Genomic DNA, 25,569 nt, shown 5'->3' with positions numbered 1-25,569 from the left:
GAATACTGGAAAAGACATTCCCCATAGTGCAGCTCATACAGCTGCGAATGTTAGGTGCCTTAGAAAGGATTAGTTTTCAGCTGCTCTGCTTGTAGCATCACATTTGGATTTTATGCAGAGGGCTTCACCTATTCCTGCTGTTCTAATCAATCAAGTTGTTTGATGGAGACAGCTGCAGAGAACATGGGATTCTCTTGGGTAACATCATGTATTCAAACAGAACTGTGTGCACAGCGCAGAAACTTTACAGTGGTGACAATTACTAATGAAAGATTCGCTCCAGAGAATATGATATTCTTCTCTGATCAGATTTAGTCTTTGAAATGAACTTTACAGATTATGTGAATTTATATAGCATTCTCACTAAAAGGTATTCTGCATTGAGAAGGGAAGTAAAATCTGCTCTACAATTTGAACTTTACGATGGAGGAACATGATTTGTATCTCTTCTTTTATTTATCTCTAGAAAGGAGTTTGGGTTAAGATATCACTCACGGAAGTTCGTCATCTAACTGCAGTCCATTTGCTGGCCCTTTTTGCACATGGTCTTTTAAGGGGGAGGGGAGCAAATGCACTTTTGGCTAATGTCAGAACTTCAAGGCTACATGAAAGGAGCCCAGTCTGGAGCTTCTTGTTTGTCAGTGTAGCCATTCCTAGAAACTGCAGCAGTGCCAGCATGGGCAGGTGCTGCGACATCCTAGAAAGCCTGAGGCTAACTTTGTGGCATGGGATGGACCTGAAAGGTATTGGCTCCGCACGGTGCAAAAGGAACTCTGATACTCTCAGAAATAGTGACAAGCAAAACTAAAAACTTTTAATACTCTGAGATGCATGTGGTGGCTTGGCTGCGAAATCCACCAGAGATAAGACTCAGAAATAAATGAAAAGCCCTGGAGTTAAGAAAGTGTTAAGATGCACCTACCAATTACCTTATAGGAAGGACGGCTGCAAAATAAATGAGAGGCTTTATTTTTGTTGTATGATGTACCACAAGATTTCTGTGATTCAACCCAAAGGGAATATCTACACAGCTGGGGCTGCCTCACCTACCAGAAGCAGGAGTAAATAAAGGCCTACAGAGCTTAGGTATCAAATTCTTTGTCAAACTGTGTTTTCCCCCCACTTCTTCACTGTCCGTATCCATGCAACTAGCATTTTAAACCTTGTTATGCAGGGTTGGAGGCAGTCCTTTTATCTCCATAGGCTCTGTTCATGTGCAAATGCAACAAAAGAGCTGAAACTGCCAATTCTTCTATTTTCCACTACTATTCTTACTCACAGTTCCTTGTATTACGGACAAGTCTGCCAAGCAAAAAGAGCTGCAGCTAGGTCCTCATTAAAACCCGCAGAATGTGTCCCCTTTTGTAGTTTCTTGGTTTGCATCTATAAAGGCAGACTTACCTGGGAATTGATAAGACGTATTGTTGTTTTTTCCCCTACATCAGCCTGAAATCCTCTGGTAGGGGCCCCATTAAAACGCAACACTGCATTGTGGCCATCTGAAAATAGCAAAATAAGGTGTGAGAGAACAAAAGCAAAAGGAATAAGCCTTGTTGCTAAGATTCCCAATGATATGACTTCCTATATAATCTGCTGGAAATTTACTGGGTTCGTGAAGCATATAAAAAGCTAAAGCCAGAGCTTAAGGGAGCCACATGGCTACCACTAAAATAGCAGCTGCCCAACATCTCCTCCCCAGAACCACAGAATAGCAACATGCTGTACCTGTGCTCAGAGATCCCCATTTTTGCAAGCAGAAGGTAATGGATCATGAAAACTCACATGTCAGCCATTCTGTAGTATTAAACAATACCAACAAAGAGAGGTGGACTAGCCCCAGGGTTTTTAAAGCTGGTATTTTTTTTCAGGTCTTTTAGATAAAAAAAAATCCCAGATCTCAATACATACAGGTATTGGGATCTGGGATTTTTCTGGAACACCATTTTTTTCCCGGATTCAATAGACCTGAACAAAAAGTTCTGGGATTTCTTGCACTCCCCTTGTGTAGATGCAGTGACATTATCATTAGCAAGCAAGAACCCACAAGGAACTGCAAGAGACATCTTAATTCCCCTCCCGCACCTTTTCCTCTTTCAGTTTTCATGAAAGCGTATAGTCTCTATCCTTTTCCTGGAGATATTTGGGGGGAGGGGGCTTGGGAGGTTTGCAGTGGGAAGCAACCTCAGCAGGGCATAATGCCATAGAATCCACTCTCCAAAGTAGCCATTTTCTCCAATGGAACTGATCTCTGTCATCTGGAGCTGTAAGTCCTGGAGATCCCCAGCCCAACTGGAGGGTGGTAATCCTAGTTCTTCTGGAGGAAATGGCTGCTTTGGAATGTGGTCTGTGGCTTTATACCCTTCTGAGGTTCCTCCCCTGAGGTCTCTCTTACTAGACTTCATGTTATTTACTTTATAATGAAACTATACAATGGCAGTGAAATAACAGATAACCAACTGACAGTATCTGACTGCTCAGTTATGCAGTCAACTAACAACTCCAAAACTACCACAATTATATATAAAAAACCTCTTGCTAAATGCTTTCCTTTCTCTGATTTCCTTTCAGCCACATAATTCTGGCTATCACCTAAAGTCAGAAATAGCAACCAAAATTTAAAAAAAATTATTTCATATTACCCTAACTTGCACACCACATCAATGCATTTAGACTAAACAAAAAACTTGCCAACTTAAAAAATAACTTTTTCCAAGGCTGTCACAAAACAGTGAGGGGAGAAATCATATGTCCTAACTGCTATTCCATAAAGGCAACTAATAATGGGAAACGGCTACATTGCTGCTATTCTTCTATAAGAGGACAGTGTTGGGTTTAGCTTAAAGCTCATGAAGAATATCTCATACTGGCAAAGAACTTTAGTTAGCCAAATTAATACAACTTGTAATGCATCAACAGTAGCTGATACTGCTGCAATCCCCCTTTTTTGCCACTGAGGAGCCCTGCAGCTTGGACTTAATACAAATGGGCTGGATCTTATAATTCTATTCCATGGGCAGTGGTGTGTTCCTCCAGTGTAAAGATCCCTCAGGCTGATGCAAGAAGCTCTTCTGCCAGAGGAAAAGCCCCCTGTATCAGTGAAGGAAGATTTGTGCCAGAGGAATATGCTACTACCAGTAGAAGTAGTAGATTCCAATCTAAAAGTACTTGTCCACATATATTAACTCCTTACAACAGCTCATCCATACGTTAGTATTACTATCCCTTATTTACAGGTGGTTCCTATGTTCAGTGCCTAAGAGACATTTATAGTCACTGAAAACTGAGGGGGGAAATAGCCATACCAGTACATCCAGTGAATATACAATAAGTTATCAGTCTGACTCTATAAAAATGAAACTAGAAAAGTAAAAAGATGTGATCAATATTCTATTGCTTCTATTGTTATAGATCTATAATACAAACCTATTTCTGGTCCTAAGTGGGAAGACTTCATAGATCCTGCTGAGGACACTACTGCGCATTGGCCCAGCTGGCCAAGTTCCATGCTAATGTTTCTCCTTGGCAGGTAGGTTTCCCATTCTGATGTATTGAAAGGACCGTCTGATGCCTGTATCATTCGAAAATTCAGTCGTTTCTGGAGCTGGCATAGCAGTTTCTCAGGGCTGAGTTTAGCAGCATTTCTTGCTCCAGTGTAGTTCACATGATATTTGTTCATAGCCAGGTAGTTTTTCCTCACCTTTTGCAGTCTAGGGGTGAGATTTTTGGATGAACTGTCCTTGTTCCACACTTTTATGGAACCTGTTGGTTTTTTGGGGTTTGTTACTAAGTTATTTACTGCTTGTGTTACAAGAATTTTTTTTTTAATTGTGACTTGGGATGCATTGGTTGACCAAATGGCCTTGTTAGAATTGTTGACAGCTTTATGATAGACATACTGTTGGTTTGGAATGCTCCATTTCCATAATATCATATGTACTTGCTCAGTTCGGCTTTCTTCTTTTAAAGAAACATAATAACCTTTTCGTGTTTCCTTCCACAGACAAATAGTCAGAACTACTAGAAAAGCAAGGAGGACATACATCCATTTTTTAACCAAGTTAACATGAACCATAATGTATGATACATCAGGTTGGGAAGATCAACTTCAGACAGGAAGTTGTACCTGAAAAGCAAACATACAAAAAGCTCAATGAAATATGGGAGGGAATAGAAGGATTCAAAAATTAAGTTCAGAACTGGTGAGGAGGAAGTCAGGCATCTGAGTGTATACATTTTGCAATCATTCTGAATGCTTGAAAATATAAAACATTATTAATTATTTGAATGGATACTAGCAAAAATGTAAGTAGTCTCCAGGCAAGCATTAGGATGTTCAGCTGTGTTTACCCATCTGCACCAGGTTTTCTCAACTGGGGCTAATTATTAAATGTGCGGTGCTAGCCATTACATCACTTGAGCACCTGGTGCAAGGAAATTCCACTGAAGTGCAGGCCTCCCTTGTAAGTGATGTGGAAGCTTTGGGTTGAGTGAGAGAAAGGGGGGAAAGCTCCAAGACTGCCTTCTGTGCCGAAGAATATCCAGCCCCCCACTCTGATCTCTCCACTTGCCCATCTTATAGGAAAAGGTGCATTAATTAACCACAGTATCTGAAGACTTAAAAAGTACTGTGGTCTAAACTTCTGTGATAGTACAGAATTGTTGTGGCATCAATTTTACCACATTCTTGCTCTGAATGCAGCTGCTGTCATCCCACCCCTTTCCCTTACAGACCTCCAGAAACTGAGAATCACTGTATCACATCTGTACTTTCTATGCGGCTATTTACATTTGGGAAACAAGTGGCATGGGTAGCTTAATGGAACACCGCAGGAGTCAGGACCAGGGTTTTTTTTTGGGTGTGTGTGTGTGTGTTTGTTTTGTTTTCTAATGCAGTACATCCAGCTAGAACTGGCACCCAGGAAAGCCATGTCATGATTTAATCTACCAACATTTATTTGTCATCCAAACTGACATCATTCAAATTCTGACTTATAACCAATGTTCCCTCTAAGCTGAGTTAGTGTGAGCTAGCTCACAGTTTTTTAGCCTCTAGCTCACACATTTTTGTCTTAGCTCAGGAAAAATGGCCCTAGAGCAAACTAATTTATGCAGCAGCTCACAACTTTAATACCAGTAGCTCACAAAGTAGAATTTTTTGCACACAGGACTCCACAGCTTAGAGGGAACATTGCTTATAACTATACCTGCAAAACAAACATTCAAGAAATTATTTGAGTACTTGATTATTTGATGTCCTCATTGCTTGGCAGATGTCCACAATGTCTTTTGCTGAAATGAAGTGTCTGTACTTGTGTCTGCAAGTAAGTGCATTACTGCAGAAACAGGACTTATTTATTCAAAGTACACTCTTAAAAACAGCAACCTGTACTGTATTTATCATGCCTGTTCTTTTTTTTTTTAGAAAAGCTGAACATACAGGAGACGGTTATCTGGGTCTTCTGGTCTTTTATTTAACTTTATTTTATTTGTGTTAGAGCAGTGATACTCAGTGCCTTGGGAACCACATGTGGCTCTTTGATATGTGATCTATGGCTCTTCCATTCCCAAATGTGGCACCAGCCTCATGCTCCAGGAAAGCAGAGAAGGCTATTGCCCAGTGGGGCTAATGGTTTGCAGCTGTTTGCACCTTGAAATAGCTGCTGGAAAAGGGACTGGAGGACTGGGAAGCTGCAAGCCTCCCCAAGCAGGAGGCCTCATCCCAGGGTTGGAAGTAAAGGGTCCATCCTCTCCAACAACCCTCCACCCTTCTTTGCAGCCTTCACCTTCTCATCACAGCACTCAGACAGCTGCTGGGTATAGAGCAAGCAGGACAAAGGGTAAAACCACTGTGGCTCCAAGCAAAAAAGTAATCTGGCCACTCCCTTTTCTCCACAGCCAGGAGCCTTGGCAGTCTCATGCTCTCACTCACTTTCATGTGAGGGTGGACTGAGAAGACAGAGAGGGAAGCCCTTCCCCTCTTGCTACATATGCAAGGGCCAGCTAAGGATCAACAATGGCGGAGACAACTCCACATTCTCAGAAGTCATCTGGTAATAAAAGAGTTATAGTTTTATACTTAATATTAATAGTTACACAGCTTATATTGTGTATTTGATGTGGTAGCACACAATATTCATGTCACTCTTTTGGGTGATGGTCAATACAAATGTGACTCTCTGCAAGCCATGGAGTGAGTACCACCATCTAATGGTACTTGCAGAAATGGCACCTGTTTTGTTTGTGTGATTTTCAGCCTGTTCAGCATTTAGAAACTACTTTTGACTGACTTGGATCTACTCCTATCCTTTTGAACTACCAAGTCACATTTATCTGCCATGCACTGACATCGTAGCTCTTCAGACTGTTTATCTTCCATTCAACCCACACTCAGTAACTAGCATTCCTATTAGCTTCCCACCTCGTACGTCTAAGACATTCTTGCCTATTATGGGAAATGATTTGTACAATGATGTAATAACATTAGTCTATCTAGACTATGGATCCAGCATAATCAGTGGACAAAAGCATCACTACTCCCACCACTCTGCATCTTTCTTCGTGGCTGCTAAGGAGCAATGTAAATTCCTATGATTCTTTCTGCAACCAGTGTTACAGGATTGACAGGGCACTCTGAGGCTGTATATAAACAATATAATTTGAATTCAACAGTCTGAGAGAAGAAAAGGGAATTGAGTGATTAAATGGATATAGGAAAAATCAAAAGGGGTTTCATGAGGAACAAAAGACAATCTCCTTTAAAACCTCTTTAAGCGCTTGCATAAATGAACAGCCCCTGAATGTAAATCAAAATCAGGAGTAGCAAAAAAAACTTAACAGGGAAAGTTTAACATAAAGGTTTAGAAGGCATCTGAGACACTTTTGGGTTCGAGGACTTCTTACTAGAGAATATGAGGTACTAGACATTGTTACCCAAATCAGTCTACCCATGTCAGGAACAAACACATCTATTTTAGGTACTTTGATAATGGGGATTTAACGTGTATATCAAGATCCAGATTCAGATCAACACTCATAAAAATGAGAAGAAAAGACTGTTAAATGGAAGGGTTTAAAAAAAAATTATAAAAGGAAATAAGAACAAAAATAAAATTACAGAAAAGTAAAATGTGAACTAAATGCAACACAAAACTTTTCCCTAGCAGAACTCCCTACCTACTGAGGAATAAAGGTAAAAGTGGGGGGGGGGGGGGATGAGACATACAACTCTGCTCTTGGAGAGAAGACTGGTGAAACAAAGTGACTGAAGTCAATCAAGTGGCTGAGGTAACAGGATGAGACCCAAACTGGCTACAAAAAGTGCAGCTGAGAGATAACTCTTTATACCTTTTTGCTAAGAAGAAGAAGACAACTGCAGATTTATACCCCACCCTTCTCTCCAAATCAGAGACTCAGAGTGGCTTACAATCTTCTATTTCTTCTCCCCCCACAACAGACACCCTGTGAGGTACAGGGGGCTGAGAGGGCTCTCACAGCAGCTGCCCTTTCAAGGACAACTCCTGTGCTAGCTATGGCTAACCCAAGGCCATTCCAGCAGATGTAAGTGGAGGAGTGGGGAATCAAACCTGGTTCTCCCAGATAAGAGTCTGCACACTTAACCACTATACCAAACTGGCTCTTTGAGACTAAAGAGGAAATGGGGTGTTAGCATGACCTTTCAGAAATGAGCCAACATGAAAAGAAATCTTTTTTTATTATTGCAAATGGGAGCTTTCTCCTTTTGCTTGGAGTATCCAAAGTATTCCCCTAGGGAGATTTTAAAGTTATATATGGCTAGGTTCTTGTTATGATTGGGGACGGGCAGGAATCTCCCTGTCTGGTTGCTGGAATCTGGAGAAAATTGTTGGAATTGGTTTACTGCTTATTGTTTTAGACACCTGGGCCCTAAGAATGGAAAAACAGTGCCCTTGATAGTGTCTGGTAGGGACAAATTTCCTAACAAACCAATTTTGTACCATGTGCATTTGCAGTCTGAAAAAGAAACCACATGGAAGTAGTGGAAGCCATTAGTCCAAGCATATGTTGAATGACTTTAACCAGTTGTCCACAATTGCTGAGGAATTTGTGGCCATATCGCAAACGACAGCATCCCTGTCCCTGGGTAAAACAGCTATGGCCTGGTATGAATCAAGGATGGCCCCAAGAATTTTAATAATAATAATAATAATAATAATAATAATAATAATAATAATAATAATAATAATAATAATAATAATAATAATAATACATTTTATTTATATCCCGCCCTCCCCGCCGAAGCAGGCTCAGGGCAGCTCACAACATGAATTCAATATCAATTCAATAAAATCATGAATTCAACAAATACTACGTTATATAAAACCATCATTTAAAACAACATTTCTATTTTAGCTTGGCATATTGGTTCCAAGCATGACTTGTCTCAGTTGATTACCAAGCAAAGCTTTTTACATGTGAGCAGGGTTTTTTTTTGAGCAGGAACACCCAGGAACGCAGTTCTGGCTGGCTTGGCATTAGGGGATGTGGTCTAATATGCAAATGAATTCCTGCTGGGCCTTCTCTACAAATAAAGTCTTGTGTGGAGCAATGGTGACACCAGGGGTGTGGCTTAATATGCAAATGAGTTCCTGCTGGGCTTTTTCTACAAAAAGCCTTGCATGTGAGTAAAACCATCTGCACCTGACCCAATAATGACTCCCTAGTAATCAACCCACCAGGAAGGAGGCAGGACCTGGCAACCCTAGTTCTGATGGACATTTTGAATTGTAACAAGAAGCCACTGTGCTCTCTTCCACTGGTTCCAAATCTTGGGAAGCTTGATGAGAGAAGGCAACCTGAGCCTCATGGTTTCTTAATCAGTTGCAGGGAGACTGTGACTCGGTCTGAACTGGGGGTGTTATGCACAGAATTTGGACCACTGTTGAAGGTAAGAGGGGGCTATATAGGAGGAAGACCACTGGGGTAGCAGACAGCTCTGAGGCCAAGATGGTGGAATTGATGGATCTGACAAGAAGTGTCTGCGTTCCTCAACTGAACTGGTTGATCCAAATCAAGTTCATGAATGGATCATTCCAGGGATTCAGAATGGGTGGATGGTGTCCTAGGTGGGATGAAAATAACATCAAGGTCCCGGGTGGTAGGGGAAACAGTGGGCAAAAGAGTTCTCTGCTGCTTGGCAGCAGAGGAGGAACCCATCTTCTCTTCTTGGCTTTTTTGCTGGTAGTGTGGAAGTTGCATGTGCCAAAACCAAGCGGTATGAAGATGGTGAACATGGTCAGCTTGATTCCAAGGCTGGAATCATAGAGCCCTTGTCTGGTATGACCTGGGCCCAAATGGAATTCAGTGGTTAGAACCAATGAAACAGATTAAGTTGCGGAAGTGGCTTGAGTGTTTGCTGGGGTCAACTTGGGCAGTTCCAACGAAGAAAGAGCCATTTCTCAGAAAGCTGCCTTTAAACAAAAAGCCCTGCCTAAGCACGCTTTCTGGGAAAAACTCTGGCAAATCTTGCAGGTGGAGATGTTATGAGCTTCCCTCAAACAGAGCAGGCATAAATCATGGTCATCACTGTGAGTCATCTTGGTTGTACACTGAGTGCATTTTTTAAAAGAAGGTTTGACCAATGTGGTAGACCAATGTGGTCAAAAGCCTAACAGCCATGAGGCTTCAACCTAGTACCAAAAGCAAAAGGGGTGGGGAGGTCAACAAAAGCCACATCACCTGCCAAACAAGCTAAGCCAAAGACATCCAGCAAAGAGGAATCCTGACGCTATGTGCAAAAAAGGGGTAGGCTTTCCAACCCACTCTGAAGAGTAAAAATGAAGAAGCTGAAGCAAGTGATGCAGCACAGCACAGCTAGGAGGTTCCCATCTTGGAAGCAGTGGAAAAGAAACTGAGGGAAGAGGGTGCTGTCCCTCCAGAGCATGTGATGGTTTAGGTGGGAAAAAGCCATTGTGTCAGCTCCAAAAGGCAGGGGTATGCCCTTTGATTCTTAGAAGCTAGAAGAATTACTAACTGAGGCTGGCCTGCACGCAGGCACAGTTTCAATATCAGGCTGTACCAAAAACAAAAGATGAACTGCTTACTTTAAAAAAGTACATCCAAGAAAGAATTCAATACTAGCTTCTCAGACATTTTTATATATGGACAAAGGTTCTGAGGATTCTTTTTAACATGGGAGGAGAAGTAGAACACAAATTTCCCCTTCTGTATGAAATACTGCAGAACTCTGCATCACATGATTTGTGAATATTTGTAATTCACTGTTTGAAATATTCCATGGCATTCCATTTATCTTTGATAACAGATCACCTTGATGTAAACCATCAGATATTAAAAAGACAACCGAATAAATGCTATGAAAATCAGGACTAACACTTGCGAAAAACTACCTATGGTTTTATGAAATTAACCTGAGAAATTATGTAGGGCTAAACCCCAAGTTCAACAAAATAAACAGAATCACAAAGAGGTCCTTAACACTGTATCCTACATCCTTAGAGTCTTAAAGGAATGATTACTAGTGACAATTTTCTTAAATCAAGAAAATAAAATCTTATTGGAACTGCTGTGCTCCATCTCCAAAGTGGATCATTAATCTGATCACAGCTCTGTTACCTGCTGCTGGTGAATAATAGCATTACCACAGACACTGATCAGTGTTAAAAGTTTGCCAGGCTGCTCAGTACATGCTCCCTCCCTCCCTCTCTACGGGGAATCCAGTAGCTCAAAGCAATAAGATGTCTAACAAAGGCCAAAGGCCACCTGCAAGAAAGAAAATAATGTATTATAAAAAACTGCAAAAGCTTGGGGGGGGGGGGGATCTGATTTTCATTTAAGCGTGCAATTATGCTGCAGACTGATAGAAAGAAGATTTGGGTATCTATGACGAGCAATTCAGTTAAAAACGAAATACAATTTAATAACAATGCAAAAAAGCTCTCAGAGAGCTTTTGAGACTTCAGAAACAAATGCAAACAACTGTGATACTAACCAGTAAATAAAAGGCAAATCAGCTTATTTGTGATTTATACATTTTGAAAACATAATCTGGCTGTTCAAATAATATACCATGGAGGGCATAAACAAAAATGAATAGCAAGAACTGAAAGAAAAAAGCAAACTGGGAATGAAGGAAAAACAGCTAACGAGAAGAGAACAATGCCTGTTTTCAGGGATGAAATGTTTTAGCTGATGTTATGTCAGAAGTAAAATCTTCAAATAATCATGATTCACACACAGAACTCTATGGGAAATAATCCCATGAAAACACCCACATACTGATTAATTATTTCCCATTTTTTATGTAGTTGCCAAATTCTATACCATTTTAGAGACAATTTTTCTAATATACACAATCTGGTACCAGATTTTTCAAAGTGGCATCTTACATGTAAATAAAACCACGGTAAACATGATATACAAGATGACTCCTAATTTAGATATTTTAAAATCTTCAGGAAGATACCTTTTCAAGAAAATGGGATATGTTAGTGGCCTTTTATTGTATTGATACTGTTTTCTCATTTAGTAAACTGAGAAGAAATGTCATGTCAGGAACAAAATCAGATGAGTGTGGCTCAGTTAGATTAGATGGAAAGCATACTGAGTTGCCATTGATTTATAGTGACTCCATGTGGTTTTCAAGGCAAGGGACCTACAGAGGTGGTTTGCCATTGCCTCCCTTTGCAGAGTGACCCTGCACTTCCTTGGTGGTCTGCCATCCAAGTACAGAATTGCACTGTATAAAATGGTTTACAAATTTGCTTGGATCAAAATAGCACTTTTGCCCAGAAGGGCTTTTCATTGACCAATGGAGATCAAATTGGCTGTACAGATTTTTTTTTAAAAAACCTGCTTTGACATCAGTTACCACCACAGCACAAAAATCTTCACTGGGTGGCTGAAGGTAAGCTGTGTATATACAAGAAAACATTTTAAAATAATATGCTCTTTTTATAAGGCATCTTGTTAAACAACTTCTGCCTGAAATGTTAAAAAGTCATTGTTAAAGTTATGCATGACCTCCCTGACATTTTTTTGGCTTCACCTTCTAAGGAAGCTATTTTTTTTGTCTCTGCCTTTTGTGATAGCGATTTTATGGTTGCATTCACCAACTTGTGTCAGAATCCCAAATGTGCTCACAATGTTTGAGCCATCGAGTTTCTGCTGAATCATGGAGTGACATGACAGCACTTCCAGATTTGGCCTAGGAATAACATCATGGTGTCAATGCAATGCCAGTTTTTCTATTATATTTTCATTATTTATTATTTTTTCTCTTGCCAGCCTTTCAAACAGCAGTGAGAGTCATGGGCTTGCAAAGGGAGGTCTCCTGATATTACAAGCCTAAGTTGACAACCTTTTATTTAACAAGAACTACTCCTAAATGATGAAAATACTACCATCCCATTCATGTTTCCAAGTTTTGTTTTGTCCTAGAAACAGGCCATGGACTAGGAACAGCACCAGCAACGAAGTCACCAGCTGAGCAGTAGAGAAAAAAGTCATAAGAAAAAGTTTTTAAAAACCCTAGGACAGGTCCTTTTGTGATATTTTCCTGTTGGCTACCTGCTGTAAACCAAAGGAAACAATTTCTTACAAAGAAAAAAATGCAGAGTATCCAAAGTTACACCATCATTGAAATATATTTTAGCAACATGTGCTATGGCTTGAGTCAACATACATACTTATCTGCTGAAATTACTTGACTATCTGGATTAACTGTAAGGGATTTTCATTTTATTTGATTTATATCCCGCCCTCCCCACCGAGGCGGCTCAGGGCGGCTGAGACTAACACATTCTAAATAGTTCACCATAACCTTTTCTGTTTTACCTTTTAAGAGATAAAATATTTTAACACCCTTTTCTTTTCGACCACCCAAATTTCATCACTCTCTTACCTTTAGTCTTAGCACACTGTCACCTTTCAACTGTCACCTACTGCTTCTCCTTCTCAAGATTCCATTAGATACAGGACTACAAATTCCACCAATCATATACAAGTTTCATATTCCACCAATGAAACACAGGATTATGCCAACACTCAGAACTTAGTACATATTCCAAATATTTCGAACACATATTCTGCGTGACCAAGACATTTCATTGCACTGCTGCAGCACAGGCTATCTCAAATGTATAACAGATGAACAACTGCTGGCAATCTATACAATTCAGTTCTGTAGTTCAGAAAGGTCTCACCCTTATGCTGATTTCAACAGCGTATCATACTCACTGTTCAACAGATTGAAAGTGTGTTTTCATTGCTGTCAAATCTATTGTAATGAGACTATCGTAATGAATCTATCGTAATGAGACTGAGCTCTAACCTTGACAGCCCAGGCTAGCTCATAAGAACATAAGAGAAGCCATGTTGGATCAGGCCAATGGCCCATCCAGTCCAACACTCTGTATCACACAGTGGCCAAAAATTTATATATATATATATACACACACACACACACACTGTGGCTAATAGCCCTGATGGACCTCTGCTCCATATTTTTATCTAACCCCCTCTTGAAGCTGGCTATGCTTGTAGCCGCCACCACCTCCTGTGGCAGTGAATTTCACATGTTAATCACCCTTTGGGTGAAGAAGTACCTCCTTTTATCCGTTCTAACCCGACTGCTCAGCAATTTCATTGAATGCCCACAAGTTCTTGTATTGTGAGAAAGGGAGAAAAGAACTTCTTTCTCTACCTTCTCCATCCCATGCATAATCTTGTAAACCTCTATCATGTCACCCCACAGTCGATGTTTCTCCAAGCTAAAGAGCCCAAGCATTTTAACCTTTCTTCATACGGAAAGTGTTCCAAACATGTAATCATTCTAGTTGCCCTTTTCTGCACTTTTTCCAATGCTATAATATCCTTTTTGAGGTGCGGTGACCAGATTCCATCTAATCTCTCATTTTATCATCTATGTGCCAGAAGAGACAATTTGGGGTAAATTGTCAGCAGTATGCAATGTATCAGCTCATGCTATGAGGTCAGCTGAGGAAACCTTAGCACTAACTTATCCAACTCATGGCCCACTGGCCACATGCAACCCAGAGTGGCTTTGAATGCAGGCCTACACAAACTCATAAACTTTCTTAAAACTGTGGGGCTCATGCGCTTGAGCCCCCAGACCCCACAAAGCCTGAAGACAGAATTGTTGGTGGATCATGCATTTGGCATATCAGCCTGAGCCGCCCACATTGTGTCTGAAAGGCTAAAAGGGCACAGACATCTTACACTTGTATTCTCGCTTCCTTTTGCTGACACATGTATTCTTGATAAATTGCTGGCTACATTGAATCTTGGAGGCTATGAAGACATAACCTCATGCTATTGAACAAAGGCTTCCTGTTTTCATTAGAGATGTATAAATAAAACGAGGACTTGCAGAGAGCAAGCAAGCTTTCCTCACTTCCTCAATACACGTGTCGAGAGTCTTCATTCCTACAAAAACAATGCCTGGAACTGTGTGCTGTGGCAGATCCCGGGACTGAGGCTACATCCGGTTGCTTTTCCCCCCTGCCACCAGAGAGGGTGCCGAAGCTGACTCAGAGCACATGTGTGAGAGTGCTCTTCCATTGCTCCTAGGTCTCTCCAGCTCTTCTTTCTTTTCTGCTGTGGCCCCTCTGGATCTCCCACCCAGGATAAGAATCCCTCTAGGCTGTGCTCCGGAGGTATCAGGGGTGGCTGCGGGCCCCTCTCTGGGAAAGTTGGGGAATAGCATAGCTGGCCTCCCAAGCTCCTGGGTGGGCTTGTGGGGTGGGCTGCTGGCTGCTCTCTGTGAAGGTTGGAGGTGGGATGTGTGTGGTGGAGCTGGGCTTGCTGTCACCAAAATGGAGATATTCCACTGCCTCAGGTGAATTCTTTTGCATTCCCCCTCCCTATCTTCGCTGTGGGAGTTCCAGAATCCCCTTGCCCTTCTCTGTAGCAGGGACTGGAAAAGAGACACACAGACATAGGGTTCCCCCCCCAGAAGTCCCAGGAAAGAGAGGTAACCCCCCCCAACCTGTAGAAAAAACAGCCCTCCTGCTTAAAAATAAAGCAATAACCCCCCCCCCCCCGCTTTTGCTCCTGACAGTGAGTCTTCTGAGCTCAGGACAGCTTTAAAAGCAAGCCTGTGTGTGCCAGCAAAAACCCACATTCAGCTGGGAAGCAAGGGGCTGGTGTGAAAAAAAAAAATCTGCCACTCCCTCCCTCCTCTGTTCCAGGCTTCTGAGTGAGGGTATGGAGAGGAAACAATGATGTCCCTTCCCCTCTGTTGGATTTTAGAGGCATGGTTTGGGAAAGAGCAAAACAAACATCTCTTCTAGCTCCAGAGGAAGCATTTTAAACACAGGCAAAAATCTCTAGGACTGAGAATTGCAACTATTTCTATTGAACCAGATATTGATGCATTAGTTTCTCAAAAACAATGTCAAATATCCCACTAGTTTTATGCTGTCCTCTTTTCTTTTAGTTTTATAATTAAAACTATCAAAACACTAATGAAGTTTTATTACCTAGATATGTACATTTATTTCTATATCAGAGATCACAAACTTGGGACCTGCTCAATGATTTTTAAAGACTCTCCAAATGGGGTGGTGCATAATTAGGATTATTATGCAAAGGCTTTTCTGCTTATCTGTAGTAGTGGATATCACAAAAATTATGCACGGACTCTTTTTTTTTTTTAGCTCATCAGCTATCATTAGTGTTAGTGTATTTTATGTGTGGTTCAAGACAATTCTTATTCTTACCCCTGCCTTAGTGCAAGAAACCTGTTGGAGAAATATGTCTGGTAGGAATGCATGGAGATTTTCTCAACAGCCACTCCTCTTTGAAACTTGCTCCTTCTTGCTTCTTCATTACATGACTTTTAGCATCAGTTGGAAACTTTTTCTTATTCCACTAGACCTTTTTTTACTAAATACCATCCCTGGGATTTATACAGTTTTAACAGCTACTACTGGTGTGGATTTTAATTAGGAATGGGCATGAACCTTAAAAATGCAGTTCATGGCCAAACCATAAACCAAATCAAACCAGGAAGTTTGTTTGCAAACCAAACTGGTTCATGACCCTGCAAACAGTCCCTTTCAATGGGATTTGCAGAAAGAAACAACAACAACCAGTTGAACTAGCTGCTTTGGGCTGTCATAAGTCTGAGGAAGTGAGCAGCGTCTCACAAAAGCTCATGACCTGCCACAAATTTTGTTAGTCTTCAAAGTGATACTGGACTCTTACTCTTTCTACAGTTATAAGAAACCACAACATTCAAAACCCAGTGGGAGGACATTTTAACCTTCTAGGTCCTAGGACATTTTATGTTGCTGACCTAAGAATAGCAGTTCTCTTACAAAGGAATTTCAGAGGGCGTTTAGGAGAAGTGACTGCTGAATTGCAACTGATAATGAAGCTCAGTGCATCCCGCTGAGCTGAACGGAGATGTAGGTTGCTTCTCTCATTACCCATGGCCCGCTATTGTTATTCATCAACAACAGGTAATGAAAACTGTGTGGCACACAATATGAATATTAGAAAGACTCTTCATATATTTCATTAAACCTAATATAATTTCATAAACATATGAACCTAGCTTGCATAATTCATTACCACATAGTCCATCAGGTTTTGCTATACAGAATGTTTCCATTGCTATACAGAATGTTTCCTGAACTTCACTAAAGCAAGCTGCACAATAAGTCCAAAGGAAATCATCATCAGCTGAAGACCATCAGGTAAAGGGGACGTCTGATCAGTGTTTTGATGAACACTCTTCATCAGATGATCATTCCATTTCCTTGTGTAAAACAAATTCTTAAAGGACCAGTCAAGAATGAATGTTGACAACAGTTCATAACACTCACAAGATGGTATTGCTTCTCCTGACATTATTTAACATCTAACATCTCATTATTTTACATCTGAAACCACTTCACTCTCCAAGATATAAAGACAGATTGGCTCACATTCTAGCTGTGAAGTGAGCAGTGACTCATGAAAGCTCATGGCCTGCCATAAATTTTTGTTAGTCATGAAAATGCTACTGGACTCTTGCTCCCTTCCACTAATAAAGATTGCAAGCTGTGCTGTTAGGTTTCTTTTATTATTATTTTTATCTGTTAGAACTGGAAAGGAGGATCTCTCCTACTGAAATAATGTATTGCTTTCAGACTGGACAAAATCTACTAATTGCTAGTGATGATAATTAAAATGTCTGAAAAGCAAAGGGGTGTTTAATGTCTTCACAGGTAGGAGGAGAGAGAGGAAATGCTCATGTTGAACTGGAATATATGAAACAATAAATGTATTTTTTAAAACATTTAGCCATCTACTTCCAGTCAATAAACCATGGAATCCAATCCAAGTGTTGTAATGCCTAAACAGGGTATTTTTGAAAGAAAATAAAATCCCAGATACACACTTAGAAATCTGATCTTTTAAAAAAAAATTAAAACAAAAACACTTTTCAGAATTAGCCAAAAGAATGTCCCTTTAATTCCACATCCAGCAGGGCAGGCAGGGTATCTGGTGGTGCGTTAGGTAGTTGGTACACCAACCAGATAGCCAAACTCTCCTCAGTCTCCTACGCCAGGCCAACACATTCAACGCCAGTGATTTGTGGGGCAGGGAGTGCCCTGAAAGAGGAAGATTGAGCATTGTATTACAACACATTTATCACAGATGCACCTCCTTCCTGCCTCCCTCCCTTTTTTAATGTGCATGCATGTGTGATCAGGACTCAAAGAAAGCAGCAGAGCAGGGCTTGTCAGAATAATCTCCCCACCCCACAAAGAAGTGTGCATGCACAGCAGGCCAGTAGCTAGGATTTCTAAAGTCTGAGGGGCATGAAGAATAGTCGGGGGGGGGGGGCACTTAGCAGGAACCGTCCTCCCCGCACTGGCTAGTCAGCACAAACTATACCTAGGAATGCTTTAGAGCAAATCATCAGTCAGTCAGTCCTTGAGCATTTAGAAGATGACTGTGATTATCACATCTAACAGGGCAGTCAGGTTATCTGGTGGTGCGTTAGGTGGTTGGTACACCAACCAGATAGCCAAACTCTCCTCAGCCTCCCACACCAGGTCAACACATTCAATGCCAGTGATTTGTGGCACAAGGAGTGCCTTGAAAGAGAAAGATTCTTGGATGAGCATTGCAACACCCCGCCCCCCATAGTTGTCCGGGACTTGTGTAGAACCAAGAACCCAGGTCAGGTAAGTTGGTTCAGGGTGACAGTTTTGCCCTCCTGCACCCAGGTCTCAGTCACACATGCCAGGAAGGTTATGGGCTGGGTTGTCACCAATATGCAAATGACACCCAGCTCTATCTGTTGATGGATGGCTGTCCAGACTCCACCCTGGACCATCTGGCTGAGATCTGAAGAGCCATGGCTGGATGGCTGCAAAGAGCTGGCTGAAGCTTAATCCAACTAAGACAGAAGTCCTGTACCTTAGCCAAGGTGGAGTAGAATCAAGTATATGGCTCCCAACCCTGGATGGCATGCCACATATGCCAACCCAGAAGGTGAAGAGCTTGGGAGTGACACTGGATGCCTCACTCTCTGTGGAGGCCCAGGTCACTACAGTTGCCAGATCTGCCTTTTACCATCTTCAGCAGATCAGGCAGCTAGTACCCTATCTCTCCTCTCAGGACTTAGCTACAGCGATCCATGCAATGGTCACTTTCAGGCTGGATTACTATAACTCGCTCAATGCTGGCTTGCCCTTGGGACTGATCTGGAAACTCCAGCTGGTGCAAAATGTAGCAGTGCACTTGCTAATGGCATCACCTTCATGGGCAAGCATATGGCCAGCACTTCACCAATTGCACTGGCTACCCATCGAGTACTGGATCTGCTTCAAGTTTTAAAGCCTTACATGGTTTGGGACTGACATATTTGAGAGACCTTCTCTTCCCATACTTGCCCTGAAGGATCTTATGTTCAGCCAATCGCCATCTGCTGTTTGTTCTTGGCCTGAAAAACATCCTTCTTGTCTTGACTAGGGCCAGGGCCTTTTCTGCCCTGGCCCCAACTTGGTGGAACGTGCTTCCATTTGAGATTAGAACTTTACCTGATTTACTACCTTCTCATATGGCCTATAAAATGTAACTGTTCTGGTAGGCCTTCGAAAAAGGCAGCGGACGTCCATAATATATTGAATTTAGCCTCCCCTCTCGCAACAATTCATCTTTATCAGGCCTATATAAAGCATCATTGGTTCAAGCTTTATTTGCATTGGTTTGATTAATCTTTCTACCACCTGAAACAGTTATTTTAAGATATTTTATTGTTTAACTGGTTTTATTGTTAAATTTTTGTCAGTTTTATTGCTACTGTTCAAATCTGTTGTAATCTGCCCTGAGCCCATCACTGGGATGGGGCAGAATAGAAATTAACAAAATAAAATAAAGTTATCATATGGTCCCTGAAGTTATCATATGATGAGCATGAATAGGTTAGTCGAGTCAAGATAATGTTACCTGCTATTATACATTTGCCTTATAAATATTTCACTGGATTAAATGCAAATTTACTTCTAAATAATTGCATATATGAATGTAGCCATGTAGTAATCTTATGCACTTGGAAATAAGCCTACAGAAATCATTCATGTTTATTCCCAGAAAAATGAACAGAACTGCAGACTTTCTTCTAGCTGTATAGAAAGCAATATCTTGTTGATTAAATTCAATTAATATTTTGTCAAACTTCCCCTTTCAAAGAAAATATCAATGTGTGACATTCTGGATCTTCATGTTCAGTAACTTTACAAATGAGGAACTGACAGTGAAAAAAAATCAACAGTATATCAAAAACAAAAAGCTGTGAAATACCCCAGTTCAATCAGCATCTCTAATATTATACGCATATAATTAAATTTTGACCAGGGAAGGGGAATCAAAGGGACTTTCAGTGTGAGCAGATAAATTTAACACACAAGCTTGTTCTGAGATTTGTCAGCCTGACAACAGTTTATCTATTTTGCTCTTAGAAGAAGAAAATGTTCCAAGAGCTTTGCATAATTGAGAAAAAGAGGGGAAATAACAGGTGCCAGCAGAGAGGTGACAAAATGTCACAGCTGAAAGAAAGGCAGCTGACAAGAAAACATGAGCAGCAGGAAACCTCTTAAATGAAAAACAGCCATGTGCCAACAAACTCAAGAGAAAAGATATGAAAACCCACAGCAACCCCAATATCACTCTCCTGCTGCATAAGAAATCCAGCATCCACAACTGCACTGTTGCATGCAGAGGAAAAAAAGGTCCATAAAAGATTTCAGACACAACTCACTGGATCCAACTGAACATATGGGGTTCTTCTGCAAAAATGCTAGCTTTGTGTTAATTACCTCTACCGCAGAGTTGCTTGTGCCAAGACATTTCTGACAACTCTGCTGAAACTCTGCCACCAGTTGCCAAACACAAGGTCACTTACTGGCCCACATTAGCCATACATGGAAGGCACCAATCAATATGTGGTAAGGTCACCCAAGTCATACAAGGTTTCTATAAACAATGCACAGGTGACCTTACCATCAGTGCAGATCATCTAGGGACAACAGGAAGGAGGGCAGAAAAAGCCATCTACAGTTAAAACCCCAGGCTTCTCTGAAGACAGCCTTTCAAATTTCCAGCTTCACAAGTTGCCTGAAAGCAAGCAAGGCAGGACTTTTTTTGTAGCAGAAACTGCTTTGCATATTAGGCCACACATCCCTGATATAGCCAATCCTCCTGGAGCTTACAGTAGGCCCTGTACTAAGAGCCCTGTAAGCTCTTGGAGGATTGGCTACATCATGGGGATGTTGCCTAATATGCAAAGGAGTTCCTGTTACAAAAAAAGCCCTGAAGTTACCTATACAAGTAACCACAGCAAGCAACAGACACCCTGTGAGGTAGAACTTTGAGAGAACTGCTTGAGAGAACAGCTCTGAGAGAACTGTGACTGACGCAAGGTCACCTAGCTGGCTTCATGTGGAAGAATGGGGAAACAAACCCAGTTCTCCAGATTAGAGTTTGCCACTCCTAACCACTACATCAAGCTGGAGTAAGATACAACCCATTAACATCAGTCTTCCTTCTCCTCACTCTACTCCACTGTCAGTAGCCATGCAGCAAAATGTTTAAAATACCTATCATGACATAAAAACCATATCAAATGGTAGAACACAAGTTGGGTTGCCAGCCTCCAAGTGGGGCCTGGGGATCCCCTGAAATTACAACTCATCTCCAAACTACAGAGATAAGTTCTCCTGGATAAAATGAATGCTTTGAAGTGTGGAGTTTTTGGCATTGTCCTCTTCAGGTTGCATCCTCAAATCTCCAGGAATTTCCCTACCTGGAGCTGGCAACTCTACTCCCCATCTCCTGTCAGTGGCCAGGTGGGACTTGGCAACCTAAACATCAGAAATATTTTCCTTATAACAGTATTAAATTAAAATGCTATAGTTATCCTGCAGTATTTTTCTGTAGAATGGAAGATGGCAAGAAAGCAACATCACTGCCCAGGATGTGTGGATCTGTCCTACTATCATCTCATTTCCAAAATATTATAGAGGGTTTATTTTATAGCATTTTAAAAAATCTAGTTAACCAGAGAGAATGTTTAGAGAGTATGGGAAATGATGGCATTATTGTACCTTCAGCTCTTTCCAAATCAACCGTCTTGACTCTGGCCTAAGCATAGGGTTGCCAATCCCCAGGTGGGGGCAGGGGATCCCCTGGTTTGGAGACCCTCCCTCCGATTCAGGGTCATCAGAAAGCGGGGGGAGGGGAGGGAAATGTCTGCTGGGAACGCTATTATTCCCTATGGAGACTTATTCCCATAGAAAATCATGGAGAATTGATCAGCGGGTATCTGGGGCTCTAGGGGGGCTGTTTTTTGGGGTAGAGGCACCAAATTTGCAGTATAGCATCTAGTGCCTCTCCCCAAAATACCCCCAAAGTTTCAAAAAGATTGGACCACGGGGTCCAATTCTATGAGCCTCAAAAGAAGTTGCCCCTATCCTTCATTATTTCCTATGGAAGGAAGGCATTGAAAAGATGTGCCGTCCCTTTAAATGTGACGGCCAGAACTCCCTTTGGAGTTCTATGACGCTTGTCACAGCCTTGATCTTGGCTCCACCCCTAATGTCTCCTGGCTCCACCCCCAAAGTCTCCTGGCTCCACCCCCAAAGTCCCCAGATATTTCTTGAATTGGACTTGGCAACCCTACCTAAGCATCTAAAATAACACAGAAAGAACAGATTTAAGCAAAATTCCCAGTCCACCTCACTAATGCCATTGTGCAGATTGTTCTGATTTAGCAACATATGAAGAAACAAGAAGGTTTTTTTTAGAAAAGGAGACAGTAACAAATATGTGAAAGAATGGGGGAAGAGAGGGAGAGAATGCAGGCAAAGAGCATAAATATTATTCATTACAGAAAACACTGTAAAAACAATAAAGCAGTCACAGGATTGCAAAAGTGATGCATGAATAGCCTTCAGCCAAGTAAACTTCATTGTTCCAAGAGAAGAAAGATATATATGGGCAAATGTTCAGGAGAGTATGCCACTGCACACAAGAGTGACCATTTCCTAGGCAACACAAGGTCTTTCAGAAATAAAACAAGAGGCATGACCAGTAATGCTTGCAGAAAGGCCAAACCAACACAGCAAAGCACACACATTTATGGTTCCCAAGTACGTGCCCTGCTTGAATTAAGATTGGTATGCCTTTCAGTCATGTGAACCATCTGTAGCTTTTCTATGCACATTTGGTTTTGCGTCTCTTTTAATTCTTTGAAAAGGTATTCATTCTATATGCCTGTCATATCCATCTGCTTGCTTATGAACATGCAAACTCATTTAGAAATATGAAAAATTCCCAACAATGTTTTTTTTTTTTTTGCAAATAGCACCCTACTGACTTCCAAAGGATGCCTTCTGGTTCTAGAGCTGAAGACTTTCCTTATGAATAACTGTTCACCATTTTGTTATGTAAAACACAACATTTTCAGGGACCAAAGCTAAAATCAACCACCATAAACCTAAAAATACTGTCATTCCCAAAATGCCAAATGTTTTCCTCAGAAGTCAGCACAATTAAAAAGAAGCTAGTTGTAAAATATGCCCAAATGAATTATTTTATATATTAGGATTTTGTAGGCATCTGGTGTGTCTCCTGTAACAAAAGCACAACAATCCTAAGAGGTCCTCTGCAAGACCAGATCAACAATTCATTTGATCCAGCTTCCTACAGTGGCAAATCAGATACCTCTGGGAAGACCATAAGTAAGTTGTGAAGGCAACAGCTGGTGTTCCCAACAACCAGTACTAACAGACCTGCTGCCTCTGAACATATGCATCTTACTTAGCCTTTATTAGGGAATGGCACAACCAGCTGATGAACTAATGTTTGTCATGGGTTTTAGCTGGTTTGTGGTTTACAAAGCAATGTTTTGTGAACTGAAAAACTGCCATGAACTTTTATGAATTTTGGGGCAGTTTGTGGCAGTTCATGAGCAGCTGGGTTCATGAAGAGCAGGGTTCATGAAAAGGTGTAGGGAACAGAAAGCGGGAACAAACAACTGAGCAGCCAGACTGCTGCTTAACTGTATGGAAACCCCTGCTTTCTGCTCTGCACAAAAAAACGCAAGGACCAGAAAACAGGGATTTGAACTTTAAATGGCTCACAAAACAATACAAACTGTGTTCGTTTGTGAGCCAGCCTTCTGGTTCACGTGGGTTTGTGGTTCAGCCATGCACTATGAGCTGAACTGCAAAAATGTGGTTTGTGCTCATCCCTAGCCATTATGACTAATAACTAATGATACAAAATCTTCCATGAATGTGTTGAGTTGGTCCTCATTTAAAGCCACCTAAAGAAGTGACAGTGAATTCCACTAGTTAATTATGCTGTGCATGAAGAAGCCCCTTCTTCACACTCATCAGCCACTTGATGAGTTTCTTGCATTATGAAAAAAGGAGAAAACATTAAATCGCTATCTACACACTAGCCACCTTGAGCCATGAGGAAAGTGTGTGTGTGAATGTTTTAATAAAATAAATCTTAATAAAAGAGAATCAAAGCAGCAGCATTTTCAACATTTTCATCCGTCTACTGTACATAAGCGGTTGCATCCATGCTTCCGCAAAGCACAGCAAGTTTTCAGAAGCAGTTTTTACTACCATTTTCCCCTGGCAGCCTCTTGCACCCCCCAAAATCCCCTGCTGATGGTTGGTTGGAAGTTTATCTTGAATAATATGCTATGTGACCCAAGGGTCTGAAACAAGAAGGGGAGATTGGCTAAAATCACTACTCTCCAGCCGTGTGCTAGCAAATGAAGCTTTGTGAATGCTACATAGGGTGTTTACTTATTAAAGAACTTTTCTGCTGTCAACAGAGGGTCAAGGTAGTTTACAAAATACAGCATGCACTGGCACTATAACATCCACTGGAATCAGCTACCTGGGGAGGTGGTGAACTCCCTCTCACTGGCAGTCTTTAAGCAGTGTATATATATATGGAAGGGAACTTCTCATACAGGCCATGAGGCAGTGAATTCTAGTGGTTAAGTATGCATTGCATAATTGTTTATGCAAATAGCACCAGTCCTAATGCAGCCCACTACTTACTTTTCTCCACTGAAGAACCTATTCATTTTCTCTTACCTTCTTTCCTCTTGTTTAACTCATGACACATGACGCCTCATGACAAAGCGAAGACCCTTCCTACAAACCCATAACTGCTGAATTTATTCAGGAACCTTGTGGAGGGCCTCTGTCTAAGGATTTTTGGAAGTCCAATTGCAGGTCTACCAGATTACCTCAATACATGTGCTTATAAACACTCTCAATGAACTCCAAATGGCTGGTAAAACAGGACTTCCCTTTGCAGGAGCTTTACTAATTCTTCTTCCACAAGGTATATTCTGTGCTTAATCTGTTTTTAACAATGATTTCTTCCAATTGAACTGGAAAATATGTGAAGATAATGGCTGTGTAATTTTCTGGATTTTGCCCTGGATATCCTTTTTAATATGGATAAGGTTGCCACTTTTCAGGCTTCAGATAGGGTGATAGACAGGCATTTAGGGGCAGATAGGAGGTGTTCCAAACTGGGCTGGCTCAAAAAGAACCATCCTAACTCTCCACACACTCCCCTGCAAGCCACCCCCATCTCATCCACAGAGCAACACAGACACGATCAGATGGCTGTCGTGCACCATCCTTGTCGCTCAGTTTGGGGCTTTTTTCATACTTTAATGGCCATGCGCATGCACGCACACGTGCGCTCAGAGCAGTTTTTTGTTTAAAAAAGAGAAGGATGAGGCTTGGGGTGGCTTGCCAGTTTCACACTGCCAAGGCACCTTGCTTGTGCCCTTTTGCTTCCAGACACCAAGGAGGCAACTGGTGTGCGGCTCAAAAATTTGCTACCACTTTGAAAATGGTAACTTTTTGAGCTGCTCTCAGGATGCTGGAGGATGGGGTGAGTATGAGATGGGGATGGGCAGCAGATGTTTGTGTTTGGAAGGATTTTTCTAGTTGATTTCTGAGGCATCTCTGATTCAGCCCAAAGTGCCAGTCTGTAATCACCCATAAAGTT

General features: G+C 41.4%; 1 protein-coding gene across 3 annotated transcripts in view; it reads right to left on the bottom strand.

Moving 5' to 3' along the window:
• ST6GAL1 (ST6 beta-galactoside alpha-2,6-sialyltransferase 1) overlaps nucleotides 1-25,569 on the bottom strand; it is a 93,005-nt gene that overhangs the window by 19,285 nt on the left and 48,151 nt on the right. For 2 of the 3 annotated variants that reach the window (XM_060242155.1, XM_060242156.1), the window contains 2 exons: nucleotides 3,424-4,123; nucleotides 1,402-1,499 (listed from right to left, as the gene is read on the bottom strand). In XM_060242155.1, coding sequence (XP_060098138.1) covers nucleotides 1,402-1,499; nucleotides 3,424-4,072 — 747 coding nt within the window. In that variant the 5' untranslated portion in view covers nucleotides 4,073-4,123. Of the gene's footprint in view, nucleotides 1-1,401; nucleotides 1,500-3,423; nucleotides 4,124-10,611; nucleotides 10,696-25,569 lie in introns of those variants that run through there. The other variant, XM_060242154.1, reaches the window with a different exon arrangement.

The sequence above is a fragment of the Heteronotia binoei genome, chromosome 6 (genome assembly GCF_032191835.1).
Source record: "Heteronotia binoei isolate CCM8104 ecotype False Entrance Well chromosome 6, APGP_CSIRO_Hbin_v1, whole genome shotgun sequence".
NCBI lineage: Eukaryota > Metazoa > Chordata > Lepidosauria > Squamata > Gekkonidae > Heteronotia > Heteronotia binoei.
Note: the sequence above shows the minus strand (reverse complement) of the source record. Positions and strands in the feature narration are given on the sequence as shown.